The following is a 23,528-nucleotide window of genomic DNA, read 5'->3' as shown; positions in this document are numbered from 1 at the left end:
GTACTTTTGGGTAACTGCTTTGATTTTTGACTGTAAGTTTGTTTAACTATCCAAATGTTCTTTTACTTTTTTCATGGACTCCTGTGAAACACCTTTTGGATTTTATTCACAGAATCACTTAGGTTGGAAAAGACTCTTAAGATCATGGAGTCCAGCCGTTAACCTAACACTACCAAGTCCACCACTAAACCATGTCGCGAAGTGCCACATCTACACGTCTTTAAAATACCTCTAGGGATGGTGACTCAACCACTTCCCTGGGTAGCCTGTTCCAATGCCTGACCACTCTTTCAGTAAAGAAATTTTTCCTAATATCCAACCTAAACCTCCCCTGGCACAACTTGAGGCCATTGCCTCTCATCCTATCACTTGTTACTTGGGAGAAGAGACCGACTCCCACGTTGCTATAACATCCTTTTAAGCAGTTGTAGAAAGCGATAAGGTCTCCCCTCAGCTTCCTTTTCTCCAGACTAAACAACCCCAGTTCCCGCAGCTGCTCCTCATCAGGCTTGCTCTCTAGACCCTTCACCAGCTGCATTGCTCTTCTTTGGACAAGCTCCAGCACCTCAAAATTTTTCCTGCAGTGAGGGACCCAAAACTGAACACAGTACTTGAGGTGCAGCTTCACCAGTGCCGAGTACAGGGGAATGATCACTTCCCTACTCCTGCTGGCTACACTATTACTGATACAAGACAGGATGCTGTTGGCCTTCTTGGCCACCTGGGCACACTGCTGGCTCCCGTTCAGCCGGCTGTCAACCAATACCTCAGGTCTTTTTCTGCTGGGCCACTCTTCCCCAAGCCTGTAGCATTGCATGGGGTTGTTGTGGCCCAAGTGCAGAACCTGACACTTGGCCTTCTTGAATCTCATACAATTGGCCTCAGTCCATCGATCCAGCCTGTCCAGACCCCTCTGTCGAGCCTTCCTACCCTCAAGCAGATCGACACTCCTGCCCGACTTGATGTCACCTGCAAACATACTGAGGGTGCCCTCGATCCTCTTGTCCAGATCACTGATAAAGATATTATACAGAACTGGCCCCGATACTGAGCCCTGGAGAACACTACTTGTGACTGGCCTCCAACTGGATTTAACTCCGTTCACTACCACTCTTTGGCCCTCCAGCCAGTTTTTAACCCAGCAATGAGTACACCCATGTGAGCCATGAGCAGCCAGTTTCTCCAGAAGAATGTTGTGGGAAACAGTGTCAAAGGCTTTAGTAAAGTCCAGCTAAACAACATCCACAGCCATTCCCTCATTCACTAAGTGGGTCACCTTGTCATAGATGAAGTTCAGGCTAGTCAAGCAGGACCTGCCCTTCATAAACCCCTGCTGACTGGGCCTGATCTCCTGGTTGTCCTGTATGTGCTGTGTGATGGCACTTGAAATGGTCTGCGCCATAACCTTCCCAGGCACCAAGGTCAGACTGACAGGCCTGTAGTTCCCCAGATCCTCCTTTCAGCCTTTCTTGTAGATGCGCATCACGTGCTAAAGTCCAGTCAACTGGGACCTGCCTGGTTATCCAGGACTGCTGATAAATGATTGAAAATGGCTTGGTGAGCACTTCCGCCAGCTCCCTCAGTACGCTTGGGTGGATTCCATTTGGCCCCATGGACTTCTGTGTGTCTAAGTGGTGTAGCAGGTTGCTTACCATTTCCCCTTGGATTATGGGGATTATTCTGCTCCCCGTCCCTGTCTTCCAGCTCAGTGGGCTGGGTACCTGAAGAACAACTGGTGTTACTATTAAGGAGTGAGGCAAAGAAGGCATTAAGTAACTCATCCTTTGTCACTATGTTTCCCCATGCATCCAGTAAAGTATGGAGATTCTCCTTAGCCCTCCTTTTGTTGCTAATGTATTTATAGAAACATTTTTTGTGGCACTAGCCAGATTAAGTTCTAGTTAGGCTTTGGCCCTTCTAATTTTCTCCATGTGTAACCTCACAAAATATTTGTAGTTTTCCTGAGTTGCCTGCCCCTTCTTCCAAAGGTCATAAACTCCCTTTTTTTTCCTGTATTGTCTTGAGAGACTGGAATGCTGTTTCACCAGTATTATGATCTTCATTACAGTCTCTACATCTGAATTAAGCTGGTTTATATTTCCTGTTTTCAGGTGAATGACATAACAAACTAGTAATTAATTGTTTCTGATGTAACAAGCTAGTAATTTATTGTTTCATTGGTGGAGGATTTTCTTTTTTGTGTGTGAAGAAACAACAAAAAAGTCTCTTTTAAAGTGTAGGTAATTGTAGATGGATACTTTTTTCGCAATCCTTTCTTTAGTAGTCTGTTACACTTGATAGTGATGGTAACGAACAAAAAGAAACTAATCAATTTGCATCATGATTCAGTATATTCATGTTATACTGTGAGACTGCAGTCATGGGCAAAGCTATCAAGAGATGAATCACAAAGTAAGTAAAGTTGGTATAGATTTGGAATAGAGTTCTTCCTCTGTTGTGCCATAAAACAAAAACTGTCTTCTAGCATAAAAAAATTGTTCATGAAGTTGATATTTGAGACTAAGTAAAAAAGAAGAATGGAGGGAAAACCCCTATTTTTTCAAGAATTGTTTAATTTGTCTGGAATCAAATAGCTTATGTTTCAACAAGAGCTGTCATGCTAAAACCAAATCTTAATAATGAGACTGAAAATGCTGAGACTTGTAGGAAGGGTAATCCAGTGAAGTTTGGAGGACAAGCCCTGAGACTGCTCTAAAAAGCTGGGAAGCATGTTTTACATTTGCTTGCTACTAAGGTAACGGAAACAAGTTTCCATGGCTTTGGACCCAGGTGTGCTTTTCCACTGCAAGGTGCAATCCTTTAACATTTCTCTTGTGTATAGCATTAAAGTTTTGTAATGTAGGCTAAGCAGAAGAAAGAGCACGAGATAGAGGAGCTTCAAAATTAACTCAATGAGGTGGTGTAAGACTGTTTTAAACTGTGTTCACATGTTGAGCAAGGTGAAATTTACTCATGAATGCAGGTGGTAAGAGAATACTGCAAAACCTAGCATGCCGACCTGCGCAGTCAGTGTGGGTAGGCTCTTACTACTGCATCTGCACGGGATTACTGATGACGTGTGTTTGGCAATGTTTGATATCTGGGCAGGGTGATCTGCTTGGTGACTGTGGGTCGGAGAAAACTGGCAGAGTCCTTTGGAGCCTGAAGACTGACAGGACCAGACTTGCATGGGCAAGCACTAAAGTAGTGAGATCAGCAAAATACAATGTAGGCCATGGAAGGTGTGACATTCAGACCTGGGTTAGACGAGCTTTGCTTCTAATCATCAATGCTAATTGCCCTTAATGAGACGCTTGCAAGTGGGAGACCTGGATGTCCAAGTCGTATTGCACAGCTAATTTTTTCTGTTGGGCCTAGTAAATATTTCTTAAACTAAATTTAAAGATAAAACTTATCCAAAAGAAATAGAAGAGCCTTCTTTACAGGAAGTATTTTTGACCTGTTACTGCCAAACGGTTTTAATGAAGAAAAGTCAGGAGCTTTTTCTTGTTTCACGAGCATATTCTTGCAGCTAGCCCAGTGCGCTTTTTCTCAGCATGCCTAGTGGTTTTGTGGATTTTGGGGGCTTTTAAATGGAGCTTTAGTTTTCCTTCGACTTACTTTGAAGCTGTCCATTTTCTGTGTAGAATTTGAATTCGGAAGAATTTCTCCCCTCAATGCAGGTTGCAGCACTACTTACTTGCCTTTAAGAAACAACTGCAATGAATTTACATGTTTTTTTGTTTCTTTTGTTTTAGGTCTTAAGCATCCAAGTGAAATGTTACCATGAAATCATTACTATAGGTTACAGGGTCTACCACTCGTATGATTTACCATGGTTTAGATCCCTCAGCTGGTGAGTAGCAAGCAAGAACATTCATAGGGATGCGAAACGTAAATCTTCATGTTCTTCCTATCCTGTCATGGTGGTATGATAGCTTTGCAGGTCATGTGCTGACATAGAATTTGACATCTGTCTCTCATTCTGTGGTTGTCTTCCACCTGTGAACTTGGACAAGTCAGCCTTTTACTACTTCAGCTTTTTTCCTTTTTATAAATATGTATATATGTACACATATATATGCATGCATATATGCTTTAAGTTAGAATTCAGCATGTGAAAGCTATCTAAAAATGTGCATAGCCAAATAGTGACCTGATATGTATTATCTGAACTGCTTTATTTTTTTTGTTTTTGGCTGTTAACCTTGTACAAGAAATAAATAAAACAGGTACCTTAAAGGCTCCTCTTCACACACAGCGAGAATCAAAATAATGACACACAAGTTTTAAATCCTTTCATGTCCTTAATCACAGGATTGTGTAAATATAGTATGAAGGGGTCTTCTGAAAGCCAAAAGATGAGATTAATTTTTCTGGCAAATCCCCAGATACTTGTGACAATGTCTAGCTTATACAAGGCTGGATAGAACTGGGGAAATGAACCCTTCTTCTGAGTTCTGGGAGGAAAAATAAAGGCTTTTGGTTAGAATCAGCATTACAGGAAGGTGTTGAACACATGTAGTCTCTAACGTGTGTAAGGACATAATTCTTCAGACATGACCTATATTGTGTCATTTTGGTTTTGTGTTGGGTTTGGTTTTTTAAGGAATTGAAATATCTAGGTTATTCCCTGTCTCTTGTCACATTGCTTCTTCACTTCTACAAGCAACTTTACTGTGTAAAGTGGTGGATTCCTGCTGTTGGCTCTTCTGTAAATGCTAATCAGTTCCCCTCTGATCACTCCTGGATTATCCAGGGGACTGACCTATTGTCTACTTTATTCCCTGGCTTCTGGATCTACAGCTAGAGCAGACTCATACATGAATGATGCTGCGGTCTTGCCAGAATTTTTAGAGGAGGAGATGTTTAGTCTACTTTTGGCGGTTGACCACTGTCACTTTCATATGTGGAGCTCAAAATCAACTCCTCTGTATTGCCACACCAGTTAACGTCAAATTTCCTTTCAGTTCCACATCTTGCCACTGAGACTAAATATTAAGACATTTCAATGAGATGAGAGAATCCTGTTAGTAGTCTGAACATCAAGTGTTGGGCTTATTTAGAGTTGTGAAGCCTTGCAAAGGGAGCGTTAACATCTATCGGGGGAAGAGAACGAGTACCGATCCCTCTGAGACTATCCGGAGATCCAGTCTTGAATCACAAGTTTTTGTCTTCTGTTCGATGACTTTGGTAATAAGCTGAAGAGCACGTTGACCTGAGAGGTGCATCTCTTAGTGGTTTTGGATTTGCTATTTATTGGTGTTTGTTGAGTGCTGCCTTGGCATTTGAGGATCCCATTGTGACTTAACTCTAGCAAGCTGAGTAACAGAACTTATATGAAAACCTGTGACAATTACTTGTGTACTGACTGTTTTGACTGAAAGGAATTTCTCTGAAGATCCTTCAACAAGAGATGGCTGAAGGTGTCATTTCACCTCAGTTGAACCTTGGGTGTGGACCTACTCATACAAAATTGTCTTGAAAATGTTGTAGTAATAGCTGCACTTACTAGCTAGTTGATGGATCTAACCCTGTAAGATTGCTGCTTGGTCAAGAAAGCTAAAAAGCAAAAAGCGTGGTGGAGTGGAGCAGGACATGCAGAAGTAACTCTTTCAGATGAGAAACTTCAGGCCAGATGGCAAAAGTACAGTTACATTCAGATCCTCAAGTCCCATGTCAGATTTACTGTCCTATAACCTCATTATGCAAGTGCCTTTTTTCCTGTTTGTAAGGCAGAAATCACAAACTACCATTATTAGGATACAGGAAAAGCATATGAAGAATTGCTTATGTCAATATTGATGATAGCAGATACTTGTTCTGTACTTTTAGAATGTCAGAAAAGGACTTGCATAGGTGTGGAGTATTCAATACTGTAGTTAAGGATGAAATGAATTTCCTAGCTGTATCCTGCAAAATGCGTTTGGTTTTTTAGTGTGGTTGCTTTAGAAGAAGTAAATTACAAAACTCAGTTTGTCAGAGGAGACACTGACCCAGAAGTATAAGAATGGATTTATACCTGAATTTTATTTTTATCGTGTCTTTTCTACCCTTCTGTTTTTCCTTTCGTGTTGTGATTTTTGTTTTGTTTTTTAAGAATGACACTGAAATATATATCATCTTGTTAAAATAACTGCTAGCGGTTGTATGTTGTAGGTATTTTTTGCTGTGTGGGAACTACTTCTTTTATGGAGAGACTGTAGCTGATTACTTCGCTACATTTGTTCAGAGAAGAGAACAGCTTCAATTCCTAATTCGTTACCACAGGTTTATATCTTTTGCACTCTATTTAACAGGTAAGTGTAGGACATTGCAAAAATGAAAGAACTTTGTGCTGCATTTGTTTCTGTGCTTATTTCCTGATTTTAAAAAAATAATTGCTTCCCAGCTTTATGCACTTTCAGTTTCTTTTTCCTACGGATGTTTGAGGAAATTAGGTGCTCGCAGTTCCATTTTTCCTGTGAAAAGTTGAATATAAATTTTGTGTTCACTGAGAAGAAAAAAGAAGCCTAAACAAGTAGATGATGTTGAGAAAGTTGAGCTAACAGTGCTCAAGAGAAGCTGGCCTGAATTAATTTTGATCACTGAAGAACTGAGGCTCAGTAGCTGAATACATGAATACTATTTTGGCAGCCTGTGGAGATGACTTGTATGTGTAATTGCTGTGCTGGATTGATGCTTTATTGTGCAAGTGTTCTGCTAAGTCTATAGCAAATCTTAATTTACCAATATATTTTAAACTGATTATTCAAAATGCCTGAGGCTTTATTTTGTCTGCAAGATATTCAGATGCTTGCCTCATGGATGGATTTTCCTCCCTATACAAAAAAGAGGCTTTCTAAAAGCCTCTTCTCTAGGAGGAAGAAACATAAGCTGGCCATCTTGTGTGGTCTTGCTTTGTGAACCTTTAAATAAAGTCCACAGTGTTCTCACCAATGCAGTTTACTTTAGCCTAAAATTAAATCAATTGAATACTCAGATTGGCCTAAGGGACAGGTGACTGCTACACTACAAATATTTGTAGACTATACTAAGAAACCTGATCTTCGTGATGACCTGTCAGTCTGTCTGCTGTTGATTTTTTTTTTTTTTTTTTTTTTTTAAACCAGATAAAAATTCTACTCGGTGCTTAGATCGCAAACTTGAAACCAGCTTTGCAAGACTTGACCTTTTTCAGCTGGCTTTGGTTTGAGGAACCTAACTTAACTTAACGCCTTGTGACCGCTGAAGGGCGGTGAGGGGAGAGATGAGACAAGCCAGTCATGAGCAAAAGCAGGAGGCAGAGTGTAGCAGAGCCCCTCGTTAGCCATCCGGAATGTTTCTTTCAGTCAGTTGAATTCTCCAATGCCTGCACTTCACGTTTGCATTGCATGCAGCCATATGCCTGTCTGGGGGAAAGGGGCAAGCTGGTCTTTTCCTTTCAATTATTTCTGTTTATTATTCAAAACCAGCTTGTTGACCTGGTTTTTGAGTGGTTTTTACAGGAGATGGCCTCCTCCCCTAAAAATTGATGTCTATGGTGGGACCTTGTAGGTAATGGAATGGATGCTCTCTACTGCTGTTAACCAAATCGTGTGTTCTAATGAGAATAATTGTATATGTACACTCAACTGAATACAAGCAAACACTTCTAGCAGCAGAGAGGTTAAAAGTTACTTCAAGGGAAGATTACTGGTTTATCATGGTTCAGTGTAACTAAATATAAGATGGTACAAACTACACTTGCTTTGTTTTACAGGCTTCTGCATGTTTGTTTTGAGTTTAGTGAAGAAACATTATCGTCTGCAGTTTTACATGGTGTGTATTACCCACTTTGCTGTGGTCACATTATGAATGTCACTAGAAACAGTCATGTCCCCTATATTGATAAATTGATATTGGAAGAGGGATGTGGAAAATGTGCTTAAACCAACAGTAACATGAAATCAAGCAGTGTTGTGCTGTTTGGTATCTGCCCACCTTGCAGCTTATTATGGGATGTGGCCTTTCCATCAATACAAGCTGTCATTGGTGAGGCCCTGTGCATGTATGTGATACCTTTCCCTTAGCGGTAGGCTGATACAAAAGAGATTCCTGGAGAAAGGAGTATGCACCTACCACCCGGGTCTGAAGCCAAATAGTTCAGCATAGCATGGGAAGCGGTTCTTGTGATTCAAGTGTTAACTTTGTAGAGGCCCCACTGAAGTACTTTGAAAGGAGCTTGATCTTAACACGTATGTGGAAAATTCATTCTGTAACACTTAAAAGCAGTTCTGGTCTTCTACTCTGCTGTGCCTCAATAGGTCATAATCTATTAAAAGAAACCAGTGTTCTCATCTCTTGTATTTGTGCACCTAATAAACAGTATAGTACCTAATCAAGAGCACGAACCTTTTTATTATATGTATCTTATAGGTCAAAAACTGATTCTGTAACATCACAGGTAAAAATAGACACCCAAAACCAAACCAAACCCCCACTGAACTCGCCCCCCCACTTCTATATAGGAATGATTAGAAGCAACAGTAAAACAGTAATGCAGTACAGCTCCTGTATTTAAAGAACTTGAGCAGTCAGGGCATTGCAGAACCTTAAAGATTTCCTAAAGCTCTGAGCATGCAGTTAACTCCTCTGTTTCTACAGTGCTTTAGGTAGCACTTTACCATTGAGGATCCCTAATTCTAGACTAGGACTTAGCTGAGCCCTGTTTGAGTAAAAAAAAAAAAAATTTACTCAAAAAAATTTACCCCGTTTGTGGGAGAACTTGCCTGACAGGGAGATGCAGCTTTTTTAGGAGGTGGTCTTTATCTTCTAATCTGCAAAAAAAGTCCTTATCTTCAGATTGGTACAAGGTAAACATACTAATTTTCCATGTTTTTTTTTTTTCTTTTTCCCCTTGTGGAAAGAAGGCAGAAAAAATGTGGTGTTGGTCATATGACTCAGGGCCTGCCCAGAACACACTGAGGTGTGACTATCTAAGAATTGCAGTAAAACAGAGGGAAGCTGTGTGTCCGCTGTGTGGCAACAGAGTGTATGGACAGACAAGGAGAGCAGCCATTTGGTTTTAGGTGGTGTTCCAATATCACTGTACAAATACTAAAAGTTTTGCTGCAGACATACTTTAATTGACCAGCAGGTAGTATTTTCAGAAAACTTTAGTCAGTTCTTGCACCCCTGCTTTCAGCCTTGTTGAGTTGTCTTAACTAGAAGCAGATGCTGGCTGTCGTAGGAAAACATATGTGATAAGAGAATTAAAGTAGCAGGATGTTCTGAATGTTAAATTGCCCAGACATTTAGAGTGCTTAACTTTGGTGTTTTGTGAAAAAACTACCAGTCCTTGATTCAAAAGTTTTTGGAAAATAAAATCTATTGTAGAATCTTTACTGGTAAACTGTTTGGAAACCACTTTATTGTACACTGTCACTACAGAATAAATACCAAGTATGTACAGTAATACTGAGGAAAATGACTGTTTAAATGACCATGTGCATAAAAATTAACACTTTTTTTTCACTAACCCTGAGAATTTTCATGTGTCATAAGAGGACTGGTATTCTGTTACGAGAGATATCTACATCTGTGTAATATGACTCTCTCGTGAGTAGTTCATTGCTATTTTATTGTTACAGTTCTAACATGTCTGTTATATGTATATACAGAATATCACATTGCTTACATTTCTTTGCTACTTTCATGCTGAAGGTGTATGTCTTATTAAATCAGATGTTAAACTGCACATTAAAAAATTCTGGGTGTTGGTAAGTGGTAGGGAAACCTGTTAGAGTTTCAGTCCTTGCTTCAGAAAGCCAGCTAACTTGTGATATACTGTATGCACACATCTCTTACATTATCACTAGAACTGGTCTTTCCTATGAACTCCTAAGTAGCTTCTCTAGCTGACACACCAGTATTTATCAAGGTGTGTGGATCAGTGTTTTCACTAACTGTTGAATTGTTGCATTGTTAACAGTTCGCATGGACTCATGTCACTTTGCTGATCACTGTAACTCAATCTCATCTTGTCATCCAAAATCTCTTTGAAGGCATGATCTGGTAAGGGGACAGTAATAAACTGATTTGTAAATCTGTTGCATTGAAATGTTGGTTCTTTTACATAGATCTAGTTAGGGAATAATTGTGGGAACAGTTAAAGCAGCACAAATTAAAGGAGTATTAATGCCTAGTTGGAAGGGGAGTTGGAGGGAGTAAGGAAGTAGAGGATACAGGAGAGGAAGCAGAAACCTCTGTAACTAAATTGGCAGCCACAAGTCCGATAGTTTTGAACAACCACTTCATTTACTTCAAGGAATGGGATTGTTTCCATGCTTGGTGAAATTGTTTCCATAGTATTCTGCTGAATGGATGAATATCCGGCAATTCTTCTTCAATTACTTGGGAGCTTCAGGTTGCTCGTAGCTATTGAAGTTGGACCATTTAAATTGAAATCCTCAATCTGGCCACCTGCCCTGCCACCTTCAATGTTCAGATAAATTCAGATTACTTAAAAAAAAATATTTTGAGAGTTTAAATCTTGGATATTATTGGGTCATCTTAGTGCCTCATTTCCAGTGATATATTCAATTCTGATGAGGCAGTTAAACTTGATTACGTAAAACCGCTCCTCAAAGAGAGGGTGTGTTTTCCCATCCCCCACTTCTTTAGAGACAGGGTGAATTACAAGTTGAGAAAGAAGCAGCACATGGAACATGATTTGTGTTCTTCAAAGGACATAATACTGCGTGTTCTCCTTTTTCTTTTCCTGATATATGTACAACTGGGGAGATTATTGCAGAAAAGTCATGCCCATAGTTAGAAAGAAAACCCAAAGTCTTTGACAATGTCTGTATTAACATATTCTTTTGATAATGATCATGTTCATGTGCCAAAAACTGAAGCTAGTTGCCTTGCTAGCCTACTATTTCTTATTTCTACTGGTGCTAGGCAATTTGGCAGATGATCACAAAATCTGACTTTTAGCTTATTAATACATCCTTACTTTGAAAATGGGGAAAAAAAAATAAAAAGAGGTTAATAGCCTTGAGTAACAAATTCAGATGCTGTCTTTATGCAAAGAACACTTAGAAAGCTCACACAGGCTGCTCCAAACTGACAAGAAGAAAAAAAGGAAAACTTTTTTTTTTCATTTAGGTATCATTAAATTTTACAAAGTATTTGCTTGCTTTGATGTTACCAATAACATTAACATGTTTATAACTGTTGATTTCTTCTTAACTGTCATACCAGTCTTCAAGCCTGATAGGAAAAAGCCAGCCTGTTCACGTTTTAAGTTCATGCAAAAAATCATATTTTAACTTCAGCTAACATGGATCTGTAATGGTCTTGATTGGCTGAAGACTAAAACCAGTACAGTTAAATATGCTGCTCATGGGGGAACTAGGTGAACACATTATGAAACATAATTCTTTCTAAATACTACAGAAAAATTTCCCAGAAAGGCAGGCTGCTGTTTCAGTTTCTGTCCTGTGTTTAGATTTGGGCAGCTTTCCTTTTTCTCCATGAAACCTTTAATGTCTTTCTCCAGGTTTCTGGTTCCAATTTCAAGTGTTATCTGCAATGATATTACTGCTTACATTTTTGGATTCTTCTTTGGCAGAACTCCATTAATTAAGGTTTGTACTTAGGCACTTCCTCACTAACAAGCTTTTACAATTTATAGCATTTTTGATACTTGTTCAAAAACAGAAATGCAAAAAATCTTTCCACTGTACTGCAAGATACACATATTTGCTAAAAAAACAAATTTACTATCCTGTTTCTGAAGATTTGTAAGGAGAAACAGGGATTAATGTGAATGTAATATTGACATTACAGTATAATATAGTTCGAGCCTATTGCATCATCATTTGTAATGGTTTCCTTTTTGGATTTCATATACAGGTTTAACTGCATGCTTACGGTACAGAAACTGTAATTTGAAATAAGATGCCAGGTCATGTATACCTATTCCTTATCTGATCTCATTGACATAGCACTGAGAAGGGCTCAAGTAGTAATCTTCCTGTTCTGGTAGAATATGCAAGACCCCTCAGAAAGCCATGAATTATTATTTTCATGATGTTGCCGTGTTAACTTTTGGGTATTTAGTTGGTTCTGATATTAAACTGCTCCTAAATTGAAAATGTGATGGAACTTGCTGAGGAAAATAGCTTGCAACGCTGGTCTCTCTAGGCCTCCAGCTATCTGCTGTATCAGTTTGTCAGTCTGCATGTAGGGAGCTAGTGTCTCCCGAGGAGTGTCCCCAGCAGTAGCTGTCTAACACCCAGGCTTCTGTCTCTATCTAAATGCACACTTGCTAGCAGAGGTCTCCAGCAGAGCCATAGCACGCTCATGCAGGTTTCCAACTCTTCTGCTTGAAGCAGCTCAGCTGTGTAATCAGGCTCAGCTGTGGCCAGAGGGCAGGCAGCAGCCTCTGTACAGCAGCAGCAGATGGGAAGGGAGCTCTCCATTCCCTCAAGCTGCCGAGTGGCACCAACCCAACGGTGGCACTTTCCGCTCCTTGCCTGGGACAGGTCCTAGCCATATTCCTCTATTTATCATATTCAGTGAGTGCAGCTGCTGGTGTTCAGTATTTCACACATACCTTTGAAAACCCAATTAGGAGCTTAACTTTCACAAACAAGGTCCAGAAATAGAGTAAAAAGGGGTTCAGTGATACAATTGATGAGGCTAATGCTATCTCTTTTGTGCCTAGCTGTCTCCCAAGAAGACATGGGAAGGGTTCATTGGAGGCTTCTTTTCCACAGTTATATTTGGATTTATTGTAAGTAACCATGGGACTTTCCTTGTATAGGTTCAGTCTTCAACTTCCTGTTTGTACTTGAAGTAAAATTACTGACAAATACGGTCATCTAAAAGTGCTGAAAGCCTAAGAGTTAAGTTTGTTTTTGGCTAGAGAATTCTGCAAATTCGTAACTATCTGGAAATGCTAGGCAAGGCTTGCGCCTCTCCTGAATTGGTTATATTTTTGCCAGTACTCTTAGTATATCTCGAATTGGTTTACCTATTAGTTGCATCCCTATTTTGAATATTGATAGCATTATTTATGCTTTGTGAAATAGTACTTTAGTATGACATGCATTATAATGACAAATCTCCTGGGAAGTAGTTTACACTGATGATATGCATAGAAGATAATAACAGCATACAATAACTGTTCTGATAAGTAATTTTTCACTAAGGTTGGCAGAACTCATAACTGCCAAACTTAGTAGAAGCGATAGTTCAAGTTTTAATGGAGAAGTGAACTGCAAAGAAATGAGGAGTGGCTAATATTCTGGGATTTTATAATGCAGAAACATCCAGTAGATATGAATCTGAGAGATATGAAAAGGAAAACAAGTTGGGAAATCATCACTAAGCACATTGAACGTCCACATTTTTCTCCCTTGTTGAGGCATTCTCCAGGTTACATAGGCCGATTTTACTCCTTTCTGGGTCTCTTTGTTATTAAAAAGATTTTCATTATCCTCAGCTTGCAAGGACAAAGCCATCCATTACAGTGTGATTTTTGACTGTAATAATAAATCCCTATTTCAGTAGTCCTTGTTTTGCTTTTCAGTTTTCCTATTTTTTGGCTCAGCATCAGTACTTCATCTGCCCCGTGGAATATAACAGTGAAACCAACAGATTTGTGACAGAGTGTGAACCTTCAGAGCTCTTTCAGATGAAGAAGTACTCTGTGCCACCATTGCTTCAGGCTGTGTTGGGATGGGTAAGGAAAAAAACAAGGATTTGGTTAGAATTGAAATCATACTTCCCAGCTTAAATGGTTTTCTAAACCTTTTTAGAAAGGTATGTGAATGCTGGTGAGGCTTGAAGAGTAAGAACTGGATTGATACCATGAGCCTCTCTGTTGTTCAGCTGGGGGACATGGTCACCCAAGCGGAATTGAAATGCATTGCTGAAGTCACCCAAGGAAACCTGCCTGTGTTCTTGTGGTCTCTATTTCCATTGTGCTGGAACTGGATGTCACTTAAGCATTTTTCAGAAAAACCTGTTTTTGAAGAACAACCTTTAATTTCTGTGGAAAGTGGACGAAGACTTGTTATGCCCTGAATTAGAAGCAAGCTTAAGTAATCTTGTAGAACTTCATTCCTTTTTCAGCTAGTGTGTAACTGCTGTTGGGAGTGGACTTGTACTTTCTTCATTACGTAGTGTATTGTGCATTAGGACCATTACTTCCATGCTGAGTGAAAAAGGAGTACCAGTAATAGTTCCATGTAATGCAGTCGCTGCCAACCCTTTTCCTCACACCCAGCTCGCAAATTCTTTCAAGTGAGCTGTTGTATCTTTACCTACCAGGACAGGTCATCAGTTACCCTACTGTAATAAGAAGTGTTTACGGAGTGACAGGGTCCAGAGGCACCCCAACAGGAAATGAGTACCAAATAGAAACAAAGCAGTCTGTCATTATCTTTCCTTTAGGGCAAAGAGGAGGTGACTGGGATAAACACAGAACAAATGGGTTCTGCAGTACTCCCCTTGCCTGCGCAGTGGCTCAGCGCAGAGGGTGAGTGCACAGCACTAGGGAAGGCGGCGGGCTTTACCTGTGGTTACATGGGTGTAACACTGAAGGAGAGAAGTTGATGTTACAAGAAGAAAGCACGAACTGGAAACTGTAGCAACCAAACTTAAGACTAAAAGTAATTAATGGCTACTGTTGGTATTTAGAAACAAGATTACAACTAGAAGGAGCTCTGACATTTTCGTACCAAATGAACATACTGTTTCTTCAGGGACTGTGGGGTTGATTGCAAATTTAATAAGGATTTTTCTGCACAAAAACATGATGTGGACTGAGCAAAGAGAAATCTTACTGTGTCCAGCTATATTGTGTGTTTTGATAAAAGGCAAGGACATGGGAATGAGATGGTAGTTCCAAATGCACTTCTGGAGTACTTTTGCCAGGCTCTAACGAGCATTTTGAGGAGAGAATTGCTTTTAGCACTCTTTATAGAAAGTCAAAGGAAATCTACTTGTTTGGGTAACAGCCTGTTTTGTTTTGTTTTGTTTTCCCTCTGTTACTCAATTCCTGATGTTCTCTGTCAGAAATATGACTAGATGTTATGTTTGGAAGACATTTTTTTTGGTGTCGAAAGATGTCAAGCCTTGTGTTCTCCCGACAAAATTGACTTAATAATTCAAACTCATAAACTTTTCTGTTTGACCAACTGACTATTTTAGCCTAAAAGAAAGGTGTCTTACAATAACCACACAAAGTCGTCAAGAAGTTAATTGGTGTTGGCCAGCTGTGATGCAAAGCAGAAACACAAAGTACAGGATTTTTCAGCTACTGATGGTGTTTATTGAGACTTGCCAGGTGAGGTGTGCTCTGTTTTGAGGAATGAGGCCAGCATAGTGTTCTGTCAAAGGCTGGAGCTTGTACCATTGACTTGAAAATGCTCAAAGCTAAGTTACAAAAAAAAAAACAAAACCCAACCTCAAAACCTAGAAAACCCACATGAACAAAAAAAACCTAAATCAAAAGCCCCAACAAACCCAAAATACCCCAACCAACCAAAAAAAACCACCCTTTTTTCTTATCTGTGTTGGGAAAGAAAACAGGTGCCTCTTGCCAGTGAAGTCTTTCTTATCTGTAAGAACTTGAACAGATCAAAACAATTTGAAGTCTGTGACCCGGCTGAGGGGAACAATATCTGTTTAAATGCAAACCAACAAGTTTTAATGGGTGTAAACCTTCCATCTCCCATTATTGCCCTGTGTACACAAAAGTGACAGTATGGTGGATTAGTGCAGAATTCATATCTACCTTGTGAGAGGACTTGAAAGAAGTGACAGTGAATTGCGTGAAGGTGACAAGTTTGTGGAGAGCATTGGGCCACTTAGTAGAGCAATACCAGTAGAGCTTGTGGAAAGCTCCTTTTTTACAGGAAATGGAGCTGGAAAAGCAGAGCCAGGAAAGACTAGAGAGTCCCAAACTGGGAGGTGTGGTAGATACACCAGAAGGCTGTGCTGCCATTCAGCGTGACCTGGATAGGCTGGAAAGCTGGACAGAGAGGAACCTGATGAGGTTCAACAAAGGCAAATGCAGGGTCCTGCACCTGGGGAGGAGCAACCTCATGCACCAGTACAGGCTTGGGACGGACCTGCTGGAGTGCAACTCTGCGGAGAGGGACCTGGGTGTCCTGGTGGACGTCAGGTTAACCATGAGCCAGCAGTGTGCCCTGGCTGCCAAGAAAGCCAATGGAATCCTGGGGTGCATCAAGAAGAGTGTGGCCAGCAGGTCGAGGGAGGTTCTCCTTCCCCTCTACGCTGCCCTGGTGAGGCCCCATCTGGAGTACTGTGTCCAGTTCTGGGCTCCCCAGTTCAAGAAGGATGAAGAGCTACTAGAGAGAGTGCAGCGGAGGGCTACAAGGATGATGAGGGGACTGGAGCATCTCTCCTACGAGGAGAGGTTGAGGGAACTGGGCTTGTTCAGCCTGAAGAAGAGAAGGCTGCGAGGGGACCTTATAAATGCCTACAAATATCTGAAGGGTGGGTGTCAGGAGGATGGGGCCAAGCTCTTTTCAGTGGTGCCCAGTGACAGGACAAGGGGCAATGGGCACAAACTGAGGCACAGGAAGTTCCGTCTGAACATGAGGAAGAACTTCTTCCCTCTGAGGGTGACGGAGCACTGGAACAGGCTGCCCAGGGAGGTTGTGGAGTCTCCTTCTCTGGAGATATTCAAGACCCGCCTGGACAAGGTCCTGTGCAGCTTGCTGTAGGTGACCCTGCTTCGGCAGGAGGGTTGGACTAGATGACCCACAGAGGTCCCTTCCAACCCCTACTATTCTGTGATTCTGTGATTCTGTTATGGAATTAGTGGTTATATTCCTTACGATCAGCTAAGCAATTGGCTGAAAACCACATAATTTGGTAAAGTTAACTGCTCTGGGAACCCTGAATACTTCATCTTGTTCACATGACCAGACTTTTCAGCGGCCTTCTACAGTGTGTCTACTTTTCCTCTATTTACAGTATCACTTTGTGTCAGGAAAACTGGAGCTTTGTGGAAATTCGCTCTGTAATAGCCCCATTTTAAAATGTTTAAGCTTAAAATGACTACAATCAAACATATTGAAATACAGTGCTAATTATTTTTTCTTGTAGGAAACAGTGAATATGTACCCATTTCAGATGCACAGCATTGCACTGTCAACATTTGCCTCATTAATTGGGCCATTTGGAGGATTCTTTGCCAGTGGATTTAAAAGAGCTTTCAAAATCAAGGTGTGTAATGATTCCTGTGAGCTGGTTTTGTTTTGGTTTCCTCTTTGAATTAGATAAATTGCTGGTTTCGGTTTGGTTCTTTTAAATAGTTTGTTGTAGTACCTAGTGTTTCTGCTAAGGTGCAATGATGTTTGAGCTGGTTTTTTAGCACCAGCAGCAGTACTTAGTTTTATCAGATATATGTGTGTGTTATTCTTAAAACTTTGCATAATCAACATGTGACTTTAGTGTTGGAAATCTAAGAATAATTTGTTTTCATATTTTGGTTGATAATTACTCTTCCAAGTCATGTTGCAGAAGTGGTTTAGACAAGGAAGATGTGAGACATACTTGACATGAAAGGCAGTCTGTAGATGCCTAAGAAGCACTGACGATGGTTTACCCTTTAGATTGTGTCTGGCTGTGTTTCACCAATAGTATTTGTGTCGTACGCAGATGCTGACACGTCAGGTTCACCAAATCATCAGAAGTTTGGCTGCCTTTGCCAATATGGTGCTGCCTTGTAACAGGAGTGTGCATTGGCAAATGATGTGACGTGCTAACCTCTGTTTATTGCAAGGTGTGCGCTGTCGCTTGTGGCAGTGTTATCCCTGGCTGGTATTAAGTGGCAGCAGGAGTATGGGAAGAGGGCAGACCCAAATTTTCTGCTGGCCTTCTTTATGTCTTGGTAGGACTGCTGTAATTCTTATCCTGTTGCTTGTTGTTGTTCTTGTTGTCCCCTATGTCCACCAGTTTTGGCATGTGCTTTGCACAGAATCATATAAAACTCTCTGTGTATGCTGAACTCCCATACATGTGCTTGTACTTACTCCTCTTTCTTATGCTGGTCCGAGCAGCTTGTCCGGCACTTTGCTAGCTACAGCCTCGTGTGCTATCATACCTGTATGTCCAGGTATCAGAAGACTGTTTGTGTGAAGAAGGGCTTCTGGGGAAAAAAAGGGCTTCTGAAAAGCAGCACTTATTCTTAAAGTAGAACATTAGATTTTTTTTTATAATACTTCTGGTCCCGAGAGTGGTGACCAAAGGACTGTCGGGAAGACAGGGATATTGTGGAATTGTTACTGAAGGCAGCACATGGGTTAGGCTGGACACTCCATGCCTCCCCAGCACTGGAGGGCTGGAGTGGCACTGGCACAGGACTGATTTAACTTGCTGGCAGTTGCCCCACATGACTATGGTCAGGGTTTTCACCCAGCAAGTACACAAGTGAGTGTGGGTGACAGAAAGGATGTACAAGGGTAGTTTGACTGATAAAGCTATTCTACAGACAAGATCGGGGAGCAATAAGGTATCAAGCTTTGTTTGCATCAGAAATTTTTTTTTTTGATGTAATGATAACTTTTTCACTACAGGGTTTTTTGATTCTGTTAAATATATTTACATTGTATGCACACATTATGGTTTTCTGTGGTTATCAAGAACCCAGTGGAAGAAAAAGGGCAGGTGAATGGGAAGTTTGACTTGCAAAGCCAGTGTTAGACAGTGGAAAGAGTCCTCAGGTTACTGCTTCTCTTGTAGCAAATATATATTCCCCGGTAACAGGCGCTTCACAGCAGCTACCAGTAGAAGATAAAGCAATAAAAATGTTAAACAGGAGAATTAAATTCTGCAGAGGCAAGAAATGACAGCCATTAGCTGAAGAGGCTTGCTACAAAATGAAGTATGTGGAGGCACACAGGTGTACTCAGTACTGGCAAACCTGCACCCGATCTACCGCTGTCCTCTTGTGTAATACTGTAAACAAGTTGCTTCATCTCTTCTTTTTCTTCTCAGCCCTTGACTCATCATTGCAGTTAAAAACTCCTTTAGCAAAGGAGGCTCTTGCTAACTTTTGGCTCAGTGCAGTGAAACTGTAGCTTAATTGCAGCCTTAATGTGCTGCTGTCAAGTGACAGATCGTTAGTGTGTTTCCTAAGAATCGTTTGACCTTGGTTTGGTGTTTGTGTTGTTTTTTTTTCCCCCTCCCCGTCCTTCACACCCAAAAGGATTTTGCAGACACAATCCCTGGGCATGGGGGAATAATGGATCGCTTTGATTGTCAGTACTTGATGGCTACTTTCGTTCACGTCTATATCACCAGTTTCATAAGGTATGGGCTTTTTACAATATTAACTACTTAAGCTTGCATAGGAGCTGTACCATAGTTACTTCATACAAGTTATGTTCTGCACTGTTAGCATAGCGCAGATTGCAGGTTTCTAAATCTGATTTACACAATGATTTCAAATACAGAACTATTAAGAAAACATATGTCACTGCCTAGGAGTTGTGTCAAGTTCAAGCTATGCCGTAATGTTTCTGTGACTGCTGTTAAAGGTAACCTGTGTACCCTAAGTACCAGAAAGTTTTGGGTAGCAGCCTCTTAGAAGTTTTACTGGGATTTACTGATGACAGGGAGGTATGGGGATGGGGTTTTGGGCAGGAGGGTTGCTGCAACATCTGCTTTCCCTGTGTGGTTCCTGAAGAGCCTGTAGGCTGTGAGACTGCAGTTCTTCCTGTAAGTTCCAGTATTTCCCAGTTGCTTGACTTTGGATTTTCTGTTTAATATAAAACCACTATGGTTAAAGAGAGGAGACAACTTCTTAAAAATACTGCTCATCTTCGCTGAACCACACCAGCTTTCAAGAAGAAACCATAGGAATGACAATTCTCTTACAGTCATTTTAGTTCCTGGGGCGGGGGGGGATCAATGTCAGTGTCCAAACTGATATAGGCCCATAGTTTTGTAAATGCCTGTGGCTAAATAACTATTAGATACCTGATCAGCAACACATTCTTTGCCTTGTATTTGGCCCGTCTGAGAAGCAGACTGTAAATAAGTGACTAGCTAAAAATGAGGCTGTAAAAAGCTTGGTTTAATTTACAGTTTACTGACTTCGCCTACTTTCCATTTAGTTCAATAGTACACAGCTTATTTGGCAACAGATACTAAACTAAAAAGGATCTGTTGATGAAATGTTGATTACTACGATTAAGGATTAATCAGTGAATCTTATTTGTCATAAGCCTTCTTAATATCCCAATTTGACAGAAAATACCAGAAATGCTTTTTAGTTTCTGTGCAGATTGAGCTAAGGAGAATGCTTTGCCAGTAATGCTCACCCATGCATCCTGAGGAGACAGACTGGGAGAAATCCATAACAGTGTCCCCCAAAAAGGGAAGGCATTGTTTGTGCAAGAGGAAAATGGAAAGCTGTTGAAAAGTTTCTTTAGACCTGCTGCTCACAAAAAGAATTTCTTTTTTAATTGACAGGGGTCCAAATCCCAGCAAATTACTGAAACAGCTGCTGATACTTCAGCCTGAGCAACAACTAAGCGTGTATAAAACCCTGAAATCTCACCTCATTGAAAAAGGGATCCTGCAGCCATCTGTGAGAGGGTAGTTTGTTAAAACAGCGGACTAGAAGAAACCTCTGTTTACAAGAAGCCTGTGGAAAAGCTTTGCAAATGTGCACATAAATAATAGCTAAAGGGAGAGTGGTTTGTGGTCTGGAAAAGGTGAATGTTTCCTGAAATGAATGTGAATGCTGTGATTTCCTGTTAGGACACAGAAGATCTCTTACTCCTGAAATAATTTAAATGCTTGCAAAGTAACAGTACACATGCTGTATATTTTAGTTCCTGAAGTGGATGGCAGCAGTCTTCCTTTAGCACCCAGCCTGACAGTCTTTGTATTAAAAAAAAAAAGAAAAAGTAAAATTTATTGTTAGTTTTTAATGACTTATTTAATCTTGTCTATCTTAGCAATACATTTTTGGTCTCCAGTGGTTACTGAAGCGTAAATAGATGAGGCAGGCGGTCACTTTTATGTAGCCCAGTGCTGAAATTCCAATTGGCCAGAAAATACTTGTTAGTCCAGTCAAAGAGGTACTTACAGCCTGCTGTATCAGACTACTTCTATAAATCACTATGAAGGTTAAACTTAGCTCTGCTTTTAATTAAACAGCTTTCTTATGAAACTATCCCATGCTTTGAAGAGAAAAGTACCTTTACAAAATTATAGCTGAACTGTTTGGGCTGTGGAGCTGCTATTTTTTTTTGTTATAACAGATAATAAGAAGCATCCAAGAGTAGAGATTACCTGAGCAAATGGGATTCTCCAACACAGTAAACAGACTGGGGAGAATCTGGAGTTTAAGCTCTTATTTTCCACAGCCTGGCCAGTGTCTGAAGACAGTAATTCAAGCCTTATTCCTTGTGCCTCTTAACTACCATGTAGAATGGGAGTATTTCCTTCTTTTTAAAAGCACTTCGAGGTCCTGAGTAGTAAGTGAAGTTGAAATGCTGTTTTATTAACGTGTTACTCAGTGCAGGCAGAAACTTTTGTCTCATAAATGTGCACAGTGTAAGACAGGATGCATGGTTCTTCTGATGTGTGTTATTTATTGAGAAGATCTTCAGGCAAGCTTGGGTAACCACATAGGTGTTTGAATGGAGAATTTTTATAAAAAGCAGCTATTCGTAGACTTAGTGGGGCATATGAGGAAAGCTGATGCTCTGTAATTCTCAGTCCTAGCTGTTTTTTAACTTTCTTCATCATGTGACATGTCTTGACACAAATAAAAATATAAATTTTTTTTAAATGACAAAAATTACTCCTGTAAAAACAGAAAGCACAAATGCCAATTTTATTTTGGTATACTGTAACTTCATACATTTAATACTTAATACATTTGATTTTTCCAACTAATTGTAAATAAGTTTCTCCTGAGGTGAACGTACTGATGCCACATATATGTGTGTGCGTATAGAATATTAAAAGGTGTATGTATATGTGAGGTGAAAATTTTAAACGATTGGTGCTACTTCAGGATAAAACCGTGGAGAAAATCACTAGGGTGGGTGATAAGCTGTATCTGTGAAACTCAGAGTGTTTTTTGTTGGACACCATGCAACTGAGACCATGCACTCTGTTTTGCACTTAGGCCATGACAGCACGTGTACAGCTTGGGTATGGAAAAGCACCCCTATACATGGCTGTGAAATGAAATACAGGTCTGAAGTAATTCCTGTTGATGTCAGGTATTTGACAGAATTAGGTTACGTCTGACCTGCAGATTGCAGTACTGTATGGAAGGAACACTCCAAGAGGTGAAAAATGTCGCCTGCTACTTCTCCATCAGTGGCCATGCCAATTACTTGGTTTATTAATTGGAAGGGACTAAATTTCAGCCCTTCCACTGGAAGGGCAGCATATCCTGAGGTTCAAAGGTAGCACAGCCAGGGAATATGACATGTGGAAAGGTGCTTTAAAAAGAAGGGAAGGGAAAATGAGAGGGCAACCAAAGTAGCATACCTAGAAAACTAACTTTTAGATGAGGCTTTGGTTATGTGCAGGACTTTGGTAGATGCTTATGAAAAAACAGCCATACTGGAGCTGGTATATCTGTATGCTGGGTATTTAAAAAAAATATTAAAAATTTAAAAATTAAAAAATTATGTATAGAATATGTATATAGAGAAAGGTAATTGTTACTTCAGAAACTTCAACTTTGTAGTGTAATTTTATAGCATGTATAATAAAGAAGTTAAATATATTTTAGCATTTAATACAACAGAGCATTTGAAATTAATTGCTATCTATTTGCACAATGGAATGTTCAACACTGCGATTCTGCTGCTCAGTGTTAAAATGAAGAAGGGATCACTTGTGAACTCACTCATGAATTTTCTGGACAGAGTAATAGCTTCCTGCTGGCTTAGGCGTGGTATAAATGAAGCTCAGCAGCACCTGTCACTGTGAAGTGACAACTATGCTTGCTTACTACGAAGTGCACTTACCCCACTTGTTACTTCTGTTAGTGCAAGCATTGCAATGTGATCAACAGGAAAGTTAAACTTTTTACACCAGTGGTTCTTTTCACTTGCACTTTTGTTCCAAGTTGCTATAATTACCCGTTGAGCAAAAAAAATGTATATTATGTAAATATTGTAAATGGCATAAAATGTCTGGTTTAGTTTGACTGTTTCAATCTTTCATTGAAGCAGGCATTGTAAAAAAAAAATAAAACCATAAAACTGGGACAGAAATCCTCCTGTCTTGTATTTCCTATAGCATGCACAGTGGGTGGAGATTTCTTAAGGAGAGTTTATATTCCTTTACATTATTCCCTAAAGTTGTGCCCTTAATAGCAAAGCCAGCTACTAATTTCCTACCTTTTGCTCCTCAAGACTTCAGGCCATGCTTGACTACTGCTGCAAGCAACTTGTACAACGTGCCTCATCTCCAAAGACATGCAAACTAGTCATCTTTTCCCAAAGGTGCTCCCTTCAACATCATGTGCTCTTCCCCCCAAA

At 40.2% G+C, this 23,528-nt stretch overlaps 1 protein-coding gene across 2 annotated transcripts in view; it reads left to right on the top strand.

Annotated features, from left to right (window-relative positions):
* CDS1 (CDP-diacylglycerol synthase 1) overlaps positions 1-23,249 on the top strand; it is a 43,913-nt gene extending 20,664 nt beyond the window's left edge. The window contains exons 4-13 of one of the 2 annotated variants that reach the window (XM_075421130.1): positions 3,759-3,856; positions 6,160-6,299; positions 7,742-7,800; positions 9,953-10,035; positions 11,525-11,612; positions 12,695-12,763; positions 13,562-13,714; positions 17,113-17,232; positions 19,217-19,320; positions 20,485-23,249. In XM_075421130.1, the coding sequence (XP_075277245.1) occupies positions 3,759-3,856; positions 6,160-6,299; positions 7,742-7,800; positions 9,953-10,035; positions 11,525-11,612; positions 12,695-12,763; positions 13,562-13,714; positions 17,113-17,232; positions 19,217-19,320; positions 20,485-20,614 (1,044 nt within the window). In that variant the 3' untranslated portion in view covers positions 20,615-23,249. The remainder of the gene's footprint in view (positions 1-3,758; positions 3,857-6,159; positions 6,300-7,741; positions 7,801-9,952; positions 10,036-11,524; positions 11,613-12,694; positions 12,764-13,561; positions 13,715-17,112; positions 17,233-19,216; positions 19,321-20,484) is intronic. The other variant, XM_075421131.1, reaches the window with a different exon arrangement.
* The last annotated feature ends 279 nt before the right edge of the window (positions 23,250-23,528 follow it).

The sequence above is a fragment of the Opisthocomus hoazin genome, chromosome 5, assembly GCF_030867145.1.
Source record: "Opisthocomus hoazin isolate bOpiHoa1 chromosome 5, bOpiHoa1.hap1, whole genome shotgun sequence".
In the NCBI taxonomy this organism is placed as follows: domain Eukaryota; kingdom Metazoa; phylum Chordata; class Aves; order Opisthocomiformes; family Opisthocomidae; genus Opisthocomus; species Opisthocomus hoazin.
This window is presented reverse-complemented; position numbering and strand designations above follow the sequence as displayed.